The sequence below is a fragment of the Octopus bimaculoides genome, chromosome 4, assembly GCF_046866305.1.
Source record: "Octopus bimaculoides isolate indiv1 chromosome 4, ASM4686630v1, whole genome shotgun sequence".
NCBI lineage: Eukaryota > Metazoa > Mollusca > Cephalopoda > Octopoda > Octopodidae > Octopus > Octopus bimaculoides.
The window spans coordinates 12,564,504-12,585,793 of record NC_142931.1 but is presented as its reverse complement, the minus strand read 5'-3'; the positions used below and the strand labels follow the sequence as shown (position 1 = coordinate 12,585,793).

Here is a 21,290-nt window from a genome sequence, read left to right as displayed (position 1 = left end):
GTTGGAATAGAACCAGCGAAACCCCAGCCATTTCGATTACCTAGTTTACAAGGAAGCCTGATACCCCAAGAAGGTCCCCGGTTGCTCTGACTCAATGGAAATCAACCTATTATTTCTGACAAAAGAAGATATCCGAGAGTGACGAAGCAGGTAGTTATTTAAAGCCATTTCCATTATTTTTTCAGATGTTAATATTGGGGGATAAGATGGCTGTTTCAACAGAACGGATTCCCTTATTGGAAATGGGACATACTGTCGCCAGTTTCCAGGGATTTGAGTAGATCCCCATATATATATATAATGTAGCTGCATATTGGGCTAAACTCTTCAAAATACTTGAATAGTGCATTATTTTATTATTGTTACTGAAACTGAGGGTTTGTTTCATGACTCGAGTTTCATGCTATTACAATCTTCATGCGAGACTATTTCTTTGCCCATGAGGACAAACAGATCGCTCTAGTCACTTTTACAAATGAGTGTTTTCATTATTTTTCACTTCTTATAGATCTTGGTTGACGTTCTTGTTAAATACACTATTACAGTTTATACAGTAGTTTGATACCTTCACACGAATAAGTTTCGCAGTCTGCCAGCAGTTTTTTTTTTTTTTTAATATATATAATACCTTTATTATGAAGAGTCTCAGGGGACTGATAGTTTAATTCAAATTCAACTTTCTTTATATTTTGATTTTTTTTTTTGTGAAGTATCAAAATTCAGGAGTGTCATTTGATCAGATTTTAGTGTGTGCTTAGTTTAGTGAGAGGTTAAGAAATTTGTTTCGATGCGTAGGCAACAATTTTTCATCGTTATAAAAACTAAGCTTCAGCATGCTATGGCCCTTTATTTGACGTGAAATCTGCCAGGACTTAACTGTTGTGTTTTCCTGCTGTTGAAAGATACATGATTAGCATATTCTCATGGGAGGATCTTTCGATATTCATATGTATTGTATTGTAGAGAAGTTCCTGCTGAGTTTTGAAACATTGTACTTCAAGACCATATACTTCCTTACTGCCATGAAAGACGAGGCTAGTTACGAAAATTGTGTTGTCAAAAAAAGCATTAACGTCTACATGAACATGGCTTGACTAAGAGCAGTTGACGTATGACCAAATGAGCTAGAATCTTCCCGCCAAATAGTCTGGTCAAATTTTCTAGAAAAACTTCGTTGGGGTTATAAAAAGCCAACCAGAAGTCAACACGTAGCCTTGATGCTGTGCACTATAAAATGGTCTCACACTGTCTTCTACTTTTCCTTACAGAACAACCTATGGCACTACATGGAACTACTGTCACTTAATGCTATGATAGATGTTTGCCCCTTTTCTCCTTATTCTGTTTAGAATGACGTAAGATGCTACTCGAAACTAATGTCAGTCAGTTTTTTAACAAGACAATCTCATTTCTTCTATTTAATTTATTCTCAGTAATTATGAACTGAATTCATATATTTGACATATGCAGTGAAAACTTGTAACTATTCCTTTAGAAATCTCTTAAATGAGGTCTTACTTATTCAATTGTTGTATGTAACACCATCAAGCTCCCTTCACAGATGCAACTAGTTGCAGGGGTGCCACTCTCGATACCGTCGCCAATGGTTTTTGTTTTCTGTCATATGTAGAAGAGTCATGCTATGGTGACCTGTCCAGTCCTTGATGTGATCAACCAATATTTTCTTTGTCTGCCTCTCTTTAACCCTCCCTTAACTATGCTCTAAAGGATTGTTTTGGACAGGAGGTTGTGGCGGAATACGTGACCGTACCAGGTAAGCTTTCCTCTTTTTACCTGTGCAAGGAGCGGTTCTTGTTTGTCAGCATATTTGTTGACTTGCTGCATGACGAAGCTGTTCGTTTTGTTGCTGAGGTAAAAACAAGGAAATGAACATACGCGAATTGGCGGACGAGTGATACAACAAATCGATATTGTATTGAAATGAGTATTGTACTGGTACTAAGTAAACGAAAGTAGATCGACCGATTGCTCTCTGATTAAGTGCTGAAGGAAGAGAGAGAAACAACAGCTTGCTCACGGGTGAGTGCTGCGTCGAGAAGAGAGAAAGATAGAATTGAACATCCTGCTTTGGCTATGCTCTAGAGAGAGCGAGAGAGGGGTAAATTTTAAAAGGTATTGCAAAATATTTCTCATCCTATTTTATATTGATTTCTTAGATAAATCTCACACTTTTGAAGTGAATTTAATTCCTTGAATTGACTCTTTTATATCGATTACAAAAAGTTGAAACCAAAGTTTATCACAGCAAAATTTTAACTCGAATCCTGCCAGAATAAAAACATTATAATTCATTTAGTACGGCGCGTTATTGTTTTAGCATAGTTTTATAGAGAGATTTCTGATATAGGTAGAAAGCTTCGAATTTGACCAGAAGTTTATTTTATCGAATCTATCAAGGAAGATAAAAGTAAAGTTGACCTTAGTAGGATGTGAATTCAGAACGCAACGAACTGGAACAACCACGGCAAAAACATTTCTTCCGACGCTCTAACGATTCCAGCATCCGTGTTAGTTCTTTCTGTTTTGCTGTAGGTAGCTTACGAGAAGAAACTAACCGCTATCGCGGACAACATAAAGAGAACCTACGCCTGGTGGCGGTGGTGTCCGATGCTACACCCAAATTAGAAGGGAGATAACTCTAATATCAACACTAATTTGTAAACCTCCTGTCACCACTTGATATACATCTCAGTTCCTCGCTCTTTTTCTTTCTTTCTCTATCACTCACTCACTCTCTCCCTCTCTCTCCCCTTCCTCCCTATTTGTCTGAATTAAACCAAATGCCGTCAACGTTTGTCTCTTGTAAGTCCCAACTGATCTTTGTTTTATTGCTCGTTCTTAACAATTAATTAGACTCCTTATATTTAACTGTCTATGTATCAATACACATCTGTATGCATCGTATTCTTAATTAGAAACTGAAAACTTCATAAATATATCGATGCATTTTTATGTCTATCTTCACTTATATATAAATGTATGTTGTATTTGTGTGTGCATATATATATATATATATATATATGTATGTATGTATATTTATTTATATATATATATATATAATGTTGAAAGTAGGGTTCGTTAAACTAATTTTATTCTTATTTGTATTTCATAATACACCCGCATGTCACTGTGTATTCCAAACAATTTCGGTCGTACTTTTTAAAGATCATGTTTAATGTCAATGCTCTCATCTGTCAAATATATTTTACTCCATAAAGTAACTTGTGTTATGTTGTAATTAAACTTAAAATTATAAATAGTTCAGCTTCTTTTACTTCATTGTTGCTCCCTTGGCATTAACAAAGTTTAAAAGATGACCGATGATTCTAAGTTAGGTTTAATTCAAAAGACAAGTCATTTAAATTGTTTAATTAAACGGCAACTCGTATCTAATTTTATTTCCTTTTCTTAAGCCTGAGTATTAACAACGTTCTCTACCAGTCTTCATCATTATTAAATATTAAAACTATACTTTATTATTTCGTCTTTTCAAGTTTAATATAGCTTCTTTACATTAAATGCAAACTAATTTTTGTATCAAACGAACAATGTATGAAGTTGATTTTATTACCCCTTTATATAACTGGTACTTGATTTTATCAACTATTGAAGGATAAACGGCAAAGTCGACCTAGTTTGCTAAGAATTAGAAAGGCCGTAACAAAACACAGCAGGTATTTTATCCGACACTAGCGATTCTACTAATCCTGCCGCCCAAGTTTCTTATTTCATATAAAATATATTTAGTATTTGAGATAGTACTGCATTAATCATAAACTACTTGCATTATATATTAATGTCTATATACATCAAAGACCTGGTTTATTTTGAGTGAAGATACGTTTTTCTTTTGTTTTTTTAACAATCTAATATATCTATTCGATGCTTAATCTTCGATAGTTCCTAACAGACATGTCATGTTACTTTCCCCCAAAACTTACAAACAGTGCTAAAACACAGTGCTGACTAAGATGTCAATATCTCCATTTTATTCTTCGCTTCACGAATTAATCAATAATATTTTGTATGCTTCGAAACAATATCGGACGGTGTGAAATTATTCGATAGTTTTGGGGGTTTTTTTGTTTTTTTTCTTCTTAGTGTGAGGGACGATAAATAAACGAACAGTTAACGCAGTATGATGCAGGCTGATTCTTGCTTCATTAAAGATGAGCGATACTATCTCATCTGATGCAAGAGTAATCTTGCACTCACTCACACACACACACACACACACACGTAGTGCTAATCTTTTACCATGCTGGAGTACCGCCTTGAAGGGATTTTGTCGAACAGATCGACTCCAGTACTTATTGTAATCTAGTTCTTCTATCGGGCATTTTGCCAAACAGCTACGTTATGGAATCATAAACCAATACCGGTTGTCAGTGGTGGTGAGGGCACAAAGACACGTGCACATGCTAGTGTATGTAATGTGTGTTCTTTGTATGTTGTACTATCAGGCACAATCCGTAAGTGAACAACCGAGGGAGGTAATAAGGATTAATACAGTAAATAGTGAACAAAAGATCTTATCATTTGGGGAAAATATATAAAAATATTTTGGCAACAAAAATATTTACTTGTACCTCCATGCGTAGACTATTAATCTCTGGTCGGTATTCTTTCGTTAACTGTGCTGTTTGTAACGAAAGAATACTGACTATTCTTTCTTTTACTTGTTTCAGTCATTTTGACTGCGGCCATGCTGGAGCATCGCCTTTAGTTGAACAAATCTACCCCCAGGATTTATTCTTTGCAAGCCTAGTACTTATTCTACCGGTCTCTTTTGCCGAACTGCTAAGTTACGGGGGCGTAAACACACCAGCATCGGTTGTCAAGCGATGGTGGGACAACCACACACACACAAACATATACATATATATCTATATATACGACAGGCTTCTTTCAGTTTCCGTCTACCAAATCCACTCACAAGGCTTTAGTTGGCCTGAGGCTATAGTAAAAGACACTTGCGCAAGGTGCCACGCAGTGGGATTGAACTCAGAACCATGAAGTTGGGAAGCAAGCTTCTTACCACACAGCCACTCCTGTCGACTTTTGATATAATATATGAACTCTACCCAGCAGATTGAGATAATGTTTGCACTACATAAAATATATTTTACAACTCTTACATAACTCTAAAATTTATATGAACTTAAATATGTATCAGCCGAAAACTGGTCCATTCATGTAAGAAGTTGTTGACTGATGTGTATCCAGAGATAGGTGGCTTGTGTACTATTTATTCCTTGAAGCAATTTGTCCAGATATCATTTGAAGGTGATGGGATCTTCTTTGATTTGTTTTGGAATAATGTATATACTCATACACACACACACGTATATATATATATATATATATATATATATATATATATATATGAATGGCATTCAGTCGTAAAAACCATGCTAAAACAGACAACTGAAGTCTGGGCAGCTCTCCAACTGGCCAGCCCCTGCCAAACCATCCAACCCATACCAGCATTTAAAATGGATGTTAAACAATGATATATATATATATATATATATATATATCTGAGACCCGCTTTGGTCATGACTGACCATGGGATTGCACCTAGAAAGTTCCCCTCTGAGGCACAAGTTCAGGCAAGGTTGTTTATGGAAGACCAGCAGTCGCCTGTGCATACTGGCCTCCCCTCTCCACACTATCAGTGTTATCCAAGGGAAAGGCAAAGGGGCCGATACAGCTTGGCACCAGTGATGTCGCAACTCATTTCTACAGCTGAGTGAACTGGAGCAACGTGAAATAAAGTGTCTTGCTCAAGAACACAACACGCAGCCCGGTCTGGGATTCGGGCTCACAACTTCACGATCGTAAGCTCGGCGCTATAACCACAGAGCCATGTGCCTTCACACATATATATATGTGTGTGTGTGTGTGAGGATGCATGGCTTAGTGGCTAGGGTGTTGCACTAACAACCATGAGACTGTGGTTTCAATTCCTAGACTGGGTGGTGCATTGTATTCTTTGAGCAAAACACTTCATCTTGCATTGCTCTCTGATCACTTTGACCACTGACATGTGATACATTGCGCAACTGTTCAGGCAACATCAATTCGATGGAGGGAGTGAGCTAAAGTACTGCACGAACATTTGACCACTATAAAAAAATCTCTGAGGTCAGTCACATCTCAATCAGATCGGATTGAAGACTTTGTCATCAAGCTGATTTTTATCAAAATTTACATTTTCCACTTACCAGTCAAAAGAAGCAATATGGCTGGAACAGATGTTGTTCATTAGTAAACTTGACTCCTCCACCATGTGTTATGTCATCCAGATAAAAGGGTAAAAAACCTCTTTCAGTCATGAATGACCATGGGATTGCACCTAGAAAGTTCCCCTCTGAGGCACAAGTCTGGGCAAGGTTGTTTATGGAAGACCAGCAGTTGCCCATGCAGACCAGCCTCCTCTCTCCATGCGACTGATGTTATCCTCGGGAAGGCAAAGGCTGATACAGCTTGGCACCAGTGACACCTCAATTCATTTCTACAGCTGAATGAACTGGAGCAACATGAAGTAAAGTGTCTTGCTCAACACACAGCTTGATCTGGGAATTGAACTCACTACCTCATGATTGTGAGCTTGACACTCTAACCATTGAGCCATGTGTCATCCAGATACAAGACATCAAATGGTGATTTTTAAACAATAGAAAATATCAAAGAAAACTTGCTGCATGAACTTCATTCACTCTACCTCTGAAAATGCATTCCAGGACACATTCCAAAACTGAAAAAATGTTAGGAGTGGTTTATCAACAGAGAATAGAACTAATCTGAAAGAGACAAGCCTAATTAAATTGTAAATAAAGCAATAACTTTGCCTCTCAAAAGGTTTGGGGTTTTTTTTTCCTACAGACCTCATATATATATCATTATCATTTTACATTTGCTTTCTATTTTGGTAAGAGTTTAACAGGTCACAGCACATATTTAGAAGCACTGCTAACCTAGAGGGGTCAAAGGATCTTTCTTACTTATTTTATATTTTTTTTACTTGATTCTGTGGCTTAGATGCCCTTCCTAATGCCAACCACTTTACTGACTGCACTTATTTTTGTTTTCATGGCACTTGAGCACTAAAGTTGTCATGTCCTCAATAAAACTAAAGAGTTATCACATCTTTACACTTTACAAAGTGTACTGGGTGTTTTCTCATGGCACCAGCACTAGAGAAGTAGCTATATCCTCAACACAACTAAAGGGATTTCGTGATCCATAATTCTGCTCGCTCACCAATCACTTTTACAGATTGGAAGCTATGAAGTTTTATGATGTAAGGCACGTGTGATATGAGGGTAAGTGATAGATGTACCCAGTATTCTGAGAAAGGTACCTGTATGACCAAAAGGATAGAATAATGGCAGTAGGTAACATGACCCAGGATGTGTGTGTGTCTGTGTTCATTCATTTTACATCTGTTTTTCTTACTTCAATATCAACTCCATAATCATTATGAAATGGAGAGACAAACTGATGCCCCTCCTATAGTCTGGATGCTAGTTGTTCATGAATGTCTTTGCTGTAAACTGTATGAACACTCGACCCAGGGGCCACTTAAGGAGTTCTTACACACATTCTATAAAAAAAAGCAAAGAAAAAGTCCACTGCTTTATATATCCACTGCAGTTATTATGTTGCATTTCTGTGCAGAATTGCAGTTATTATGTTGCATTTCTGTGCAGAATTGCAGTTGCATTAATTTATTTCAAGACTAATTACCAAAAGTAATAGGAAAGCTTATCTTAGATTGGTATCTGATTAATGGTAGGGTTTATCGCTTGTCTCTTTAATGACACATGAACAAGATTGAAGCAGTGGTATTATGTACTCAAGTGAAAGGATTAATGTTTTATTCCAAAACATCTAAATAAGATTTTGTTTTATATTTTTAAATCTCAAATTGCTCCTTTAAATCAACCCATAACACATACCTGTACATAATCTGTTTTTTTTTCTATTATAATTCTAGTGATTGGTATTGTTATTGAACATGGATCAGAAATCATTTGATCTACTAACAGACACTTTGGATATACATTATGAAGTTCTTGACAATATCCACCAAGGCCGCAAAATATTTAAAGCAGCAATAACTTTGACCAATCATTGCTCAGTTCCTCTTGAGCCAGGTCCATGGGCAATCTATTTATGCCACATCCGCTTGATTGAGCCGAAATACTTATCAAAAAATTCTTTTGCCGAACTAACAGAATATGGTGTGAAGTTTTCACATGTTAATGGAAGCCTTTTCAAATTGGAACCCCTAGAGTCTTTCAAAACACTGACTAATAATGATTCTGTTAAAATAATATTCCTTGCTCAGTATTATTCCGTTGCTAAAACTGATGTTCTGCCTAATTGGTATATGACGTATCCTGATTTGATTCCTCGTATCATCAAGTGCACAGCTGATGAAGATCTTAATTTTGTGGGTCAGTTTAACAAACCCTCTCAATGGAAACGTTATGATTATGAATTAGCTGACGGCAAACAACGTTTTGACATTTATGATCCTTTTACGCCAAAGGTTCGCTTTGAAAGGAATTTGTCTGCCTACAACTCTAATGAAGAAATTAAACCAGTTATACCTACGCCACTCCAAATGGTTTGCAGTAAAACCAAATGTATCTATTTGAGAGAAGGAAACTGGGTGATATATACTAAAGATCTAACTCTGTCCAAAGATGCTGAGTATCTCTCAGGTAAGTTGCTTTTAACCTAACAACCATTATGTATGTATGTGTATGTGTGCATGCACTTATGTTAAACATACTTTCACTGTTCTCCTTTTGTTAACTTCTTGAATGTTCTCTTCAGATGTTACTACATTGACTAGATGAACATCAAGGGGACAAATCTAAGCCCTCTTATTGTCAAATTTTATGTATCCAGTAAGTCCTACTCTCGAATTCATTCAGGTACACCAAGTCCTTTCATTTTATTACAATTTTAAAAATTACTTTGGAAATTGAAGTTTATGTTACCCTATATTTTATTTTTTTTTTATAGGAAAGCTACAGCTAAAAATTGTTTCTCAGCTCCCTGAAACTAAGTACATTTATCTTAAATTAGTTCCATCTGTGCAACTTCCACCTCAAAATCATTCATTTATTTCTAAGGAGGCTTATACACTTACTGTTGATTGCCTAGAAGGTGTGATTGAAATAACTGCCAGCACTTCTCAAGGTCTATTCTGGGGGATCCAGTCTTTATTGAGTCTTTATAAGGATGAACGTATTCCAGAAGTGAAAATCGTAGATGCTCCAAGATACGAATATCGTGGTCTTCATGTCGATGTCGTACGAAACTTCCATGGAAAACAAGAAATGTTCAAACTCATCGACAGCATGATTATGTACAAGATGAACAAATTACATTTGCATTTAACTGATGATGAAGGATGGCGGATTGAAATCCCTGGTCTTGAGGAGATGACATCTGTAAGGTCTATTTTTTTTTTCATTCTAATCATTTTGATAAATTTCTGCTAAAATTTAAATACCTTTCTTTAGTTGATTAAACTAACTTTTTTGATAGACTTACAATCTGTATAAGTGTTTAATAAGTACTAAACATTGGCTGGTGGCTTAAAGCCTTTGATTATCAAGTCATGAGAATGCATTTACATTGCATTTATTTGCATGATAATTTTTTTTTTTTTAATGGCATAGTCAAAGAAAGAATGGTTTTCAAGACTCAAGAAGAAAAGAAGACTTGTGACTTGTCCCAAACACTTGCCACACAGCACACTCCACTAAAAGCACCAAAAGTCCAAGTAATGGCGTTAAACCAGATGACAAGTTAGGCCTACCACCCAAGAACAGGAACAGGTCCTCTGATGGGATTCCTCACAGTTTCCATTTACTGAATTTCACCCACAAGGCTTTGGTCAGTCCGAGGCAGTAATACAGGACACTCAAGGTGCTGTGCAATGAGATTGACATCAGAACCACTTCTTAACCATTCAGTTATACTTGCTCCCAGTATTGACCAGGCTGTCAGATGTCGGTAGACATCACTGGTCACAATGCACTTTGCATTGTTTTAGCCTTCAAATGATACCACCCCACTAATTAGGTGAGCAGGCCAACATTCCCCCTGATCGAAAGACTATTCCATGGCAGGGTTACCTGTTGACAACCAAGTGGACTGAAGCAATGTGAAATGAAGTGTTTTGCTCGAGAACACAATGCACTGCTCAGTCCAGGAATTGAACCCACATGAGCAATCATGAGTGAAACACCCTAACCACTAGGTCATGCACCTTCACTCCAGTTTAATATAGCAATCAAAACAATGAAAGAAGGATTTTTTTCTGTCCCTCTTTCTGAACTACTGGCTCTAAAGTTATCCCTCCTCTTCTGGCACAACATAAAACTTTGTTTTATCTTCATGGAAGTCAGTATCTTTACTTATCATTTTTTTTTTTATTCTGTCCAAATTTTTTTTCAACTTTTGAATGTTTTGATTTTTAAAACCTTTATTTTAGTTATTTTTCAAAATATAAACCACTTCTTTTCTGCAGGTTGGCGGCTACCGCAGTCATAGTCATAACACCTCTGGAAACTGTCACATTTTACCATTATTGGGTTCTGGCCCAAATTCTGATACATCTGGTTCCGGTTACTATTCAGTCAAAGACTATAGAGAAATCCTACTTTATGCTACTGAGCGCCATGTTGAGATTATCCCCGAAGTGGACATGCCAGGTCATTGCAATGCTGCTATTCAGGCTGTCAAATCCCATTACGAAAAACTCTGTTCTGCTGGTAAAATGGAAGAAGCTGCGAAATATATGTTGCATGAATCAAGTGAAGTCCAGAGTCCAATAACAACTCAATCCTGCCAGTTATTTCATGAAAACCTACTGAATCCAGGCCTTGAATCAACTTTTAATTTTGTTGAAATGGTGGTGTTAGCCTTGAAAGAGATGCATGAAGACATAGCTCCTTTGAGGGTGTTCCACTTTGGTGGAGATGAAGTCCCGATTGATATGTGGGAAGAATCACCAGCTTGTCGAAAACTCTTCAATTCCTCTGAAAACATAGTGACTCTGGATGATCTTTTAGAACATTTTGTCCGTAGAGTAGCTGCCATTGTTTATAAACATGGTTTAAGCTTGGGAGCTTGGCAAGATGGTATGGTGTCTATTGATGGCCCATTCGAACGTTCTAATATACCCCAGGAAGATGTTCTTGTGTATGCTTGGCAGAATGTCTGGGAATCAGGAAAAGCTAATATTGCATACATGCTGGCTAATGCTGGATATAAGGTAAGTTTAGAAATGTGTTGATTGTGTGTGTGTGTAGTTTTTTTTATTTTATCATTTATCATTTACTTGATTCAGTCATTAGATTGCAGCCATGCCGGAGCTGACCTTGAAGAATTTTTATTTGAACAAATCAACCCCAGTACTTTTTTTTTTTTATAAGCCTAGTACTTCTCTATCAGATTCTTTTGTTGAACTACTTTGTTGCACGGACATAAACAAACCAACACCAGTTGTCAAGCGTTGATGAGGGACAAACACAGATACAAAAACACACATCTTTTATATCTTTTACTGGTTTCAGCCCAAGGCTGAGGGTATATATTATATATTATATATACAACAGGCTCCTTTCATTTTCCGTCTACCTAATCCACTCCCAAGGCTTTGGTCAGCCTGAGGCCGTAGTAGAAAACACTTTCCCAATGGGACTGAACCCAGAACCATGTGGTTGAGAAGCAAACTTCTTACCACACAGCTATGCCTGCACCTGTATTTTTTTTTTTTTTCTGGGCTTCAGTTAAGAAAATCAGAATGTAAAGACAGATAAAATACCGCTGAGCATTTCACCCGGCGTGCTAACGTCTCTGCCAGCTCACTGCCTTAAAGAAATAAATAATACTACAACAATTTGTTTGTGTATATCAACATGTATTTACTGTAATAATATTTGTTGACAGTTGTTGGCGTTAGGAAGGGCACCCAGCCATAGCCAAATAAGACTGGAGTCTGGTGCGGCCTTCCAGCTTACCAGCCCTGGTCAAACCGTCCAACCCATGCCAGCATGGACAACAGACGTTAAAGGATGATGATGATGATTTCAGGAAAAGTTATGAAACAAATTTTCATGATTGCGTGGTAAGAAGCTTGCTTCTCAACCATACAGTTCCGGGTTCAGTCCCACTGCGTGACACCTTGGGCAGGTGTCTTCTACTATAGCCTCGGGCCAACCAAATCTTTGTGAGTGGATTTGGTAGACAGAAACTGAAAGAAGCCCATCGTATATATGTATATATATATATATATATATATATATCATCATCATCATTTAACGTCCACTTTCCATGCTAGCATGGGTTGGACGATTTGACTGAAGACTGGTGAACCAGATGGTTACACCAGGCTCCAATCTGATCTGGCTGAGTTTCTACAGCTGGATGCCCTTCCTAACGCCAATCACTCTGAGAGTGTAGTGGGTACTTTTTACGTGCCACCGGCACGAAGGCCATGCTTGTGTGTCTGTATTTGTCCCCCCACCTTCGCTTGACAACCAATGCTGGTGTGTTTACGTCCCCGTAACTTAGCAGTCCGGCAAAAGAGACCGATAGAATAAGTACTAGGCTTACAAAAGAATAAGTCCGGGGGGGGGGGGGGCGATTCTTTTGACTAAAGGCAGTGCTCCAGCATGGCCACAGTCAAATGACTGAAACAAGTGAAAAAAGTAAAAGAGAGAGTAACTGCTTTGAATTTTACTTCTAGGTAGTCATGTCTCAGGCTACACACCTTTATTTCGACCACCCTTATGAACCAGATCCTGAAGAGAGAGGTCTTTATTGGGCAGCCCGGTTTATAGACACTGAAAAAGTGTTTAAGTTCATTCCAGATGACCTCTATGCTAACGCTGATTATAAACTGACTGGTGAACCTCTTTCTATTGATGATATTAAAACTTACGAGAAGAAAATTGTGAACCTAAAAGTTCCTGAAAACATTATTGGTAAGTAAAACAGTATTTTCTCAATGACTTTCAGAAGCTGTTTCGTTTGGTCACGGTAATTGTTCTGGAACATCAAATAATTTTTTAGCTAATTAGTGACATACTTAACCAATTAACAAATAATTAATAAAGAAGTGAAATAGAACCAATGCATGTGTTTATTATTGTCATAATGACCCTCCAAAGATAGCGCATCTGAAGGTTGTGACCCTCAAATGATATAACAAAATATGTTTCAACACATGAGTTCACATCAAGAATCTTGCAAACCAAATACAAAATTTTAAATGTAAATCTAAAATATTTTAGTTGAAAATAAGATATTTCTTTATGCTATAGGCACACAGCCTGAAGTTTGAAGTGAAAGAGGTGGATGATTGCATTAATCTCTTTTATACCCCTGGTTGAGTGGAGGCGCAATGGCTCAGTGGTTAGGGCAACGGACTTGCGGTCATAAGATCGCGGTTTCGATTCCCAGACCGGGCGTTGTGAGTGTTTATTGAGCGAAAACACCTAAAGCTCCACGAGGCTCCAGCAGGGGATGGTGGCGAACCCTGCTGTACTCTTTCACCGCAACTTTCTCTCACTCTTACTTCCTATTTTTGTTGTGCCTGTAATTCAAAGGGCCAGCCTTGTCACGCTGAATCTCCCCGAGAACTACGTTAAGGGTACGCGTGTCTGTGGAGTGCTCAGCCATTTGCACGTTAATTTCACGAGCAGGCTGTTCCGTTGATTGGATCAACTGGAACCCTCGACATCGTAAGCGACAGAGTGCCAACAACAACCCCTGGTTGCGGATATATGATTTTAAACAAAGTGGTGGGGTAAAACAGTGTATTACCAACTTAACCTTCCAACTATCAACATGTGAGACACCAACTCCTTCTTCCATCTCAACGATACACATTACTCTTTATAAGAGTTTGGTGAGTCCACCTTTTAATCATACAGGAGTGTTAATGTCTATCACCAAAACAACCTCTCTACTCAACTGATAGTTCTTTTATCAACCCTGAAAGGATGAAAGTCGACCTTAACAGAATTTGAACTCAGAATGGAAAGACAGATAAAATATCACTAAGAATTTTGTCCCGTGTGCTAACTATTCTGCCAGCCTGCCATTTTAGTTGAAGATAAAATATCAATATGACCTTCGCTGCTAACTTGTTAAATGTGCTAAAGAATTGTCTGAAACTTTTAAAACTTCTGTTTCTCTTTGTAGGGATCCAAGGTCAACTGTGGTCAGAACTAGTCCGTACATCTGAACAACTAGAGTGTATGGTATTTCCTCGTCTTATAGCTATGGCTGAAAGGGCATGGCACAAAGCAAGCTGGGAAAATGAAACAGAAAAGTCCAAAAGAGATGCTGAATCAACAAAAGATTGGGCCAGCTTTGCTAAAACACTTGGTACAAAAGAATTATCTCGATTGGAACAGGCACATATAGCTTATCATTTAGTGCCACCTGGTGCCAGGTAAGTAAACCACTTTTAAAATTATTACATGGTATCCAATTAGCACTGGAAGTCATTTACAAAATAATATTTGCAGCACTGGAATTTTGTAGAGAAAACTACAGAAGCCTGCCATATGTATAACTGATGACCCTCACAGTTTTATACAAAAGAAGTTGTTTTAACCCTTTGTTTGTCCTATGTATCACATGTAATACACAGGGCACGTGACCCTGGAAGCCATCATCATCATCATTTAGTGTCTGCCTTCCATGCTAGCATGGGTGGGACAGTTTCACAAGAGCCAGCCAGGCAGAAGCCTGCACCAGACTTCTGTGACTGTTTTTGGCAGGATTTTTACAGCTAGATGCCCTTATTGCTTTTTACATGGCACAAGCACAGGCAAGGTCAGTTTTGGCAAGGTTTTTACAGCTGGATACCCTTCCAAACACCAACCACTTTACAGTGTGGACTGAATGGTTTTAAGTGGTCCCTGCTCTGACAGGGTCACCAAGTACCTTGCAAGACAAAAATAAAAAAAATGCATCACATATGATACACATCCTCAATTTTTTCCAACCACTAGAAAGGAACGTTTTACATTACTCAGAACATATGTTAAAAAGGGCTAACTAAAATTCTGAAAGCGAGCATGGACATTTGAGACAAACTAATGAAAATGCTTTGGACAGGTAAAGGGTTAGAAATCTGAAACGAAGCAAGTCATTTGGTGTTATTCTGTGATAATATAATGGAAAATTATATTTCTTTTGTCTTTTACTTGTTTCAGTCGTTGCACTGTGGCCATGCTGGGGCATCACCTCAAAGGGTTTAGTCAAACAAATTTACCCTAGTACTTATTTTTTTCCAAGCTTGTTCTTACTATATCAGTCTTTCTTGTTGAGCTGCTAAGTTGTGGGGGTGTAAACACCAGTGTCAATCGGTGGGGGAGGGACACACACACACACACACACATGCAGACCCATCCATACATACGACAGACTTCTTTCAGTTTCCATCAACAAAATCCACTCACAAGGCTTTGGTTGGCTCACGGCTATAGCAGAAGACACTTGCCCAAGGAGCCGTGCAGTGAAACTGAACCTGGAACCATGTGGTTGGGAAACAAACTTCTTACCACATTTTCATAATTTAGATGTTGAGGTCGCCCTGTGGAAAATCTGATACTTTTTCTAATGGCTTGTTACAAGATTACAAGGGAATTAACTCAGTGGTCTCTGATCTAAATGGAACAAAACTAGACATTAATTCAGCCGTAAACAACTACTGACTTTAAATCACAAATGTGTGTGAGCAGTTGAGAGTGAACCCATCTGCTCTGCCAACCTTCACTTGCTCACACTTCTTGATTCTATCACTATTAGAATGGTCTCTGCTCAGCTGACTTCATCGTCGGTTAATGTCCGCTTTCCATGCTAGCATGGGTTGGACGATTTGACTGAAGACTGACAAACCAGATGGCTACACCAGGCCCCAATCTGATCTGGTAGAGTTTCTACAGCTGGATGTCCTTCCTAATGCCAACCACTCTGAGAGTGTAGTGGGTGCTTTTACATGCCACCGGCACGAAGGCCAGTCAGGCGGTACTGGCAACGGCCACACTCGAAATGGTGTATTTTACATGCCACCTGCACAGGAGCCAGTCCAGCGGCACTGGCAACAATCTCGCTCGAATGTCTTTTCACATGCCACTGGCACAAGTGCCAGGAGGCGACGTTGGTAACGATCACGCTGGTGCTATTTACGTGCCACCGGCACAGAAGCCAGACAGCTGCTCTGTCAACGATCACACTCGGATGGTGCTCTTAGTGCTCCACTGGTACAGGTGCAATCACGATTTCGCTTTCGCTTGCCCCAACAGGTCTTCGCAAGCTGAGTTTAGTGTTCCTACAAATTTAGTTCGATTTCGATTTCACTTGCCTCAACAGGTCTTCGCAAGCACTATAACAGTATACCATCCAAACTGTTGCTGTACCTGCTTCTCCACGGCACGTGACCCTGGCAGCCATCATCATCATCATTTAGCGTCCACCTTCCATGCTAGTATGGGTGGGACAGTCTCACAAGAAGCCTGCACCAGACTTCTGTGATTGTTTTTGGCAGGATGTGTGTATATATTGATATATAGATGTATACAGCAGGCTTATAACCAGTTTCTGTTTACCAAATCTGCTCACAATGCTTTGGTCAGCTTGAGGCTATAGTAGGAGACACTTGTCCAAGGTGCCACACAGTGAGATTTAACCTGAAACCATCTAGTTGGGAAGCAAACTTCTTACCACACAACCACACCTGTGCCTTCTTTGATAATAGAAATATATATATTTCTTTTTTCATCAAGACAGCAATTTCCTTCTTTCCTTCATTGTCAACTGACACTATTCTACTTTGGTATACTTTATTCCACTTTAAACCTTGACCAAGCCTTGAAAAACCTAATATTTGACAATTGATCTATTTTATTTGTTCAGGTTCCTTGAAGATGGAAGATTAGAGGTGAATTGTACTTATCCTGGCCTTCCAATTCAGTACAGTATTGATAATGGAGAAACTTGGACCACTCAGTCTAATGAGCCAATTCACATTCCCAGCAACACTAAAGTTTTATTGCAAACCAGGTAATCTATTGGGTTCTTTACTACCTCCACCTTCATTAAGGCAGAGGTATTGTTTTCAGTCCTGTTTGTTTATTTGTTTGTCCGTGGACAAGATATCTCAAGAACCGCTGAATAGATTCGGATGAAACTTTCAGGGATGTTTTGCCTCATGACTGGCACGAACTGATTAGATTTTGGGATCAATCTGGTGCCAGACAAGGATTCTGGATTATTTTTCCAGGTTTTTTTTTTTACTTAATTTTTGAGAGCGGTCAGGTTCATTTTTAGTATTCTCGTTTGTGAGAGCAGACGAGTTTATTTCAGACATTTTCATTTTAAAAATCATCTCTGGCTAATCATTGAAAGGACGTTAGTATTGCCTTGGCAGAGGTTTGCACTCTCTGAGTGCTCTTATTATTGTTGTTGTTGTGGTCGTCATCATCGTCATCGTCGTTATTATTATTATTATCATTATTATTATTAGCTAGCAGAATCATTAGCATGTCAGACAAAATGCTTAGTGGCATTTCTTTAAGCTCCTTACATTCTAGGTTCAAATTCCACCCGGAACCATGTGGTTGGTAAGCAAGCTACTTACCACACAGCCACTCCTGAGGTTTCTACAACTGGATGCCCTTCCTAATGCTAACCACTCTGAGAGTGTAGTAGGTGCTTTTTACATGCCACTGGCACGGGAGCCAGTCTGGCAGTACTGACATCAACCACATTCGGATGGTGCTTTTTATGTGCCGCCGGCACAGGAGCCAGTCAGTGGACACCCTGTAGAGTTGCTTTTTACAAAATGATTGAAAAATTGAGGCTTGAATTATTAGATTGTAAACAGAAAAATATGTCTGATTAATATACTCAAAAAAAAAGAATATTTACAAAAAATTCAAAGATTGCATAAAATTGTGTATACTACTGGGAATTTTTTTGCTCTGGAATTGCCACTTTTTCAAGATTTAATCACATTTGATACCATCAATAAGATCTCTTAATCAACCAGACTATCAGATGCTCCTATCCATTGCTGGTCACAGCATACCTCCATTCTTCCTTTGATTGTGCCATCTGCAACATAGATATGAAAATATTTCTGAAATAATTTAAATGTTTTCATAGTTAACATCTCTAAAGCCATAATCATGTACATTTTGGGTTATGAAGATATGCAGCCATTTGGAATTGGTGACTTGTTCATGTGCTTCGCCAACAGGCATCAGTGATCATGGACCAAAGTTTAAAGGTTCTATAAATTTTCTTGGCATAGATACAGTAGTCGTTTCCAGTTCCTTTTTGCTGGTATATTTACTGTTTACTCCGCTAGTTTCCTGCTTCCCCAAACTTACCCTTGAGGTACAGGGACTATTTAAGCCTTAGGCAGGGATAATGGTCCACATGACATCTGAGTATGGTCTGCACACAAGTGGGTCTGTGACATATCTAGGAGCCAAGCATCCTTCAAATCCTTACTAAAATTTAATTCACATGTTCACATTATACATGAAAACACTTGCACACCCATGTATGCTATCCATACCATACTCATACACCCCTCTCTCTCTCTCTCTCTTTCTCTCTCTCTCTCTCTCTCTCTCTCTCTCTCTTTCCATGCATATATCCTTGTATATAAACATAAAATTACACACATTCTTAAATAATTGATATAATCACTGGAATTTGATGTAGCTAGTGTTGCGCTATATTGGTAAAAATTTCTGCTGTATAAGATGAACACTGAAATATCGTAATATCCTTTAAAAATGGGAGATACCTCTGCTCCAAACCGAGCCCTTTATGAGGTATTCTTTGTCGTGACACAGTAACATATCTTATATTCTTATTTCTTTATTGCCCACAAGGGGCTAAACACAGAGGGGACAAACAAAGACAGACAAAGGGATTAAGTCGATTACATCGAACCCAGTGCGCAACTGGTACTTAATTTATCGACCCCGGAAGGATGAAAGGCAAAGTCGACCACGGCGGAATTTGAACTCAGAACGTAACGGCAGACGAAATACCGCTAAGCATTTCGCCTGGCGTGCTAATGTTTCTGCCAGCTCGCCGCCTTATATTCTTATATTCTGATTCTACATTGGGTCAAATAGGTTCATAAAAGCTGAATGTTTCTTTGGCTTTGTTTCATTGTGCTGTGATTCACTCTCCAGTTAGAAATATCTTCCCATTGACTCCGTTTCATAATGCACATTTTAAATGACATTATTGTGTTAAAACTAGTAGTATTCTTTTGAAACTTGTTACATGTAAATTCAATTCTGTCATATTTATATATGACGACATGACAACATATAAGTGTTTATTAGTATTTTTGTTTCATGGTTGAGTGCTTCTCCTACTGCTAAACATTCTGCTCTGTTTAATATAGCACTATTTAAGCCAAGTTATCGTAATGCAAAATGCTTCATTAACAGTGTAAAGTTTGTGTAGAAGTAAAATAGCTTGCTTTCTCTATAGTTTAAGTAACCATGTGTCTTTAGTGTTGGAAAATTGCTCTGAAATTTAGGATTTAAAGCACATAGCACCATTTTAAGGACATGAGGGTATTTGTGGAAGAAGATTTGGTGACTATTAAGTTGTAGGGTCTTCTTCAACATATTTATACACTGGGTTTTAGCAGTAACTGTCATGATGATGATGGTTGACAGTTTTTTTTTTTTTTTTTTTTTTTTTCTCTGTGAGTACATGAGACAATTAGCATCTTTTTCCTCTCATGCAAATAGGGCAGTTAAATTCGCTTAACTTTTTATATCAGAATATCTCTTAATAATTATTGGTATTTGGTGAGAAAAGAGACAGGAGTTGCAACATTCGGTTTTTTTTTTTTGGTTTTTTTTTTTGTAGTATTAGTGACTTCAATGAGATAATATGATAATACGAAGAAAAAGAATGAACTTGTTGTATATAGTGCTCATGTGCACTACAACTCATTAGAAAAAGTAACCAAAAATGTATGAACAGGGCAGAGAATAATGCTCAGAAAGTAAACAGTGATTGAATTGATTAATAAAAAAGTGGGTGGTGACATCAGGTGTACGGTTGGCAAATTTCAGGAAGCATAGAGGTTTTGAAGGCTGTGGTATCCTGACAGCTAACAACTGATGCACGTAGTTTATTCCATGCTTCAGCAATTCCGAGTGTGAAAAAATGTTTTCAAAAGTCGTAGATGCTGTGTTGGTTTTGATTTTGTAAGCATGTCCATGGGTGTTAGACATATAGAATTCAAAAAGGTACCCAAGGTTGTTGTTGGAAAGATGGTGGATAATCTTGTGAATAACAAATCAAAACTGCCTTGGAAACTCAACAGAAACTCACCTTCTGTTCTGTGGTACACTCTAAGAAAGGACCCACAGCTGTCTTAGAAGAGCATGAAATTGACTGGGAAGTTTGGTAACAGTTAAAATTTAATTTGAAAGCAATTTCTACACTGATTTACCAAACTCATACAAACTGCAGAAAACTAACACCAAGATGAGGAAAGGAACAGAGGGAAAATTAGGAGAAGTTTTTTATGATGACTCATATAACATCTTTTGTTGTTGATTTAAATATTCTAAATTCTTTTTCAGCGCTACTGACAGACACCGGTCAAGCAGACAGATTGAATTGCTAAGTCCAAATATAAGTTAATCAGTCTTTAAACTTTTTTTCTCAGCTTTCTCCTGCCACTCACTGCAATGACTGTATTTTTTTATAGCTCAATTTCTGCCAATGCATTCTTGAAATATTCTTGTATTTGGATATCTTTATAAAAATAAAGAACTGGCATTATCATGTCTTTAAACGTATTAAACTGTTTACTTTATTATTTGAGAGCAAAAGGTGATGGAATGATAGAAATAATAATGCATTACACAGTATTAGAACCTTGAAATATTTAGTTAGATTTATAAAGAATATTTTAGTTTCAAATCTCAAGGTTCAACACTGTCTTTCATCTTTCTGATGAGGTGAGAAGAGAGGTAAATGGAATAAGTACCAATCATATATTCATCCAAAGACCCACCTGCTTCCTGCCTTTGCACATTTATATATATATATATATATATGTATATATCATCATCATCATTTAACATCTGTTTTCCATGCTAGCATGCTTTGGACGATTTGACTGAGGACTGGCGAACCAGATGGCTACACCAGGCTCCAATCTG

The 21,290-nt window shown here is 37.9% G+C and overlaps 2 protein-coding genes across 3 annotated transcripts in view; one reads left to right on the top strand and one right to left on the bottom strand.

Moving 5' to 3' along the window:
• Positions 1-2,644, bottom strand: part of LOC106883527 (complex I assembly factor ACAD9, mitochondrial) — a 58,297-nt gene extending 55,653 nt beyond the window's left edge. The window contains exon 1 of the mRNA XM_089350304.1: positions 2,440-2,644. The gene's annotated coding sequence lies outside the window, so the exon portion shown is untranslated. The remainder of the gene's footprint in view (positions 1-2,439) is intronic.
• LOC106883537 (uncharacterized) lies at positions 753-20,924 on the top strand. Of its 2 annotated transcripts, none has more exons than XM_052966895.2 (8): positions 753-2,133; positions 8,024-8,756; positions 9,064-9,494; positions 10,580-11,326; positions 12,803-13,040; positions 14,263-14,515; positions 16,987-17,133; positions 20,706-20,924. In XM_052966895.2, the coding sequence occupies exons 2-8, from the start codon at positions 8,045-8,047 to the stop codon at positions 20,764-20,766; spliced, it is 2,589 nt and encodes an 862-aa protein (XP_052822855.1). In that variant the 5' UTR covers positions 753-2,133; positions 8,024-8,044; the 3' UTR covers positions 20,767-20,924. The 2 variants fall into 2 exon arrangements, with proteins under 2 accessions (XP_052822855.1, XP_014790058.1); XM_014934572.3 differs by lacking the exon at positions 753-2,133 and adding an exon at positions 2,776-2,823.
• Positions 20,925-21,290: the final 366 nt, after the last annotated feature.

What these genes read in the sequence shown, in the direction of transcription:
- LOC106883537 (XM_052966895.2), top strand. Translation starts at nt 8,045, where the DNA reads ATGGATCAGAAATCATTTGATCTACTAACAGACACTTTGGATATACAT. An exon ending in AGATGCTGAGTATCTCTCAG is followed by an intron (nt 8,757 to 9,063) that starts GTAAGTTGCTTT and finishes TTTTTTTTATAG; the next exon opens with GAAAGCTACAGCTAAAAATT. An exon ending in AAAGTTTTATTGCAAACCAG is followed by an intron (nt 17,134 to 20,705) that starts GTAATCTATTGG and finishes ATTCTTTTTCAG; the next exon opens with CGCTACTGACAGACACCGGT.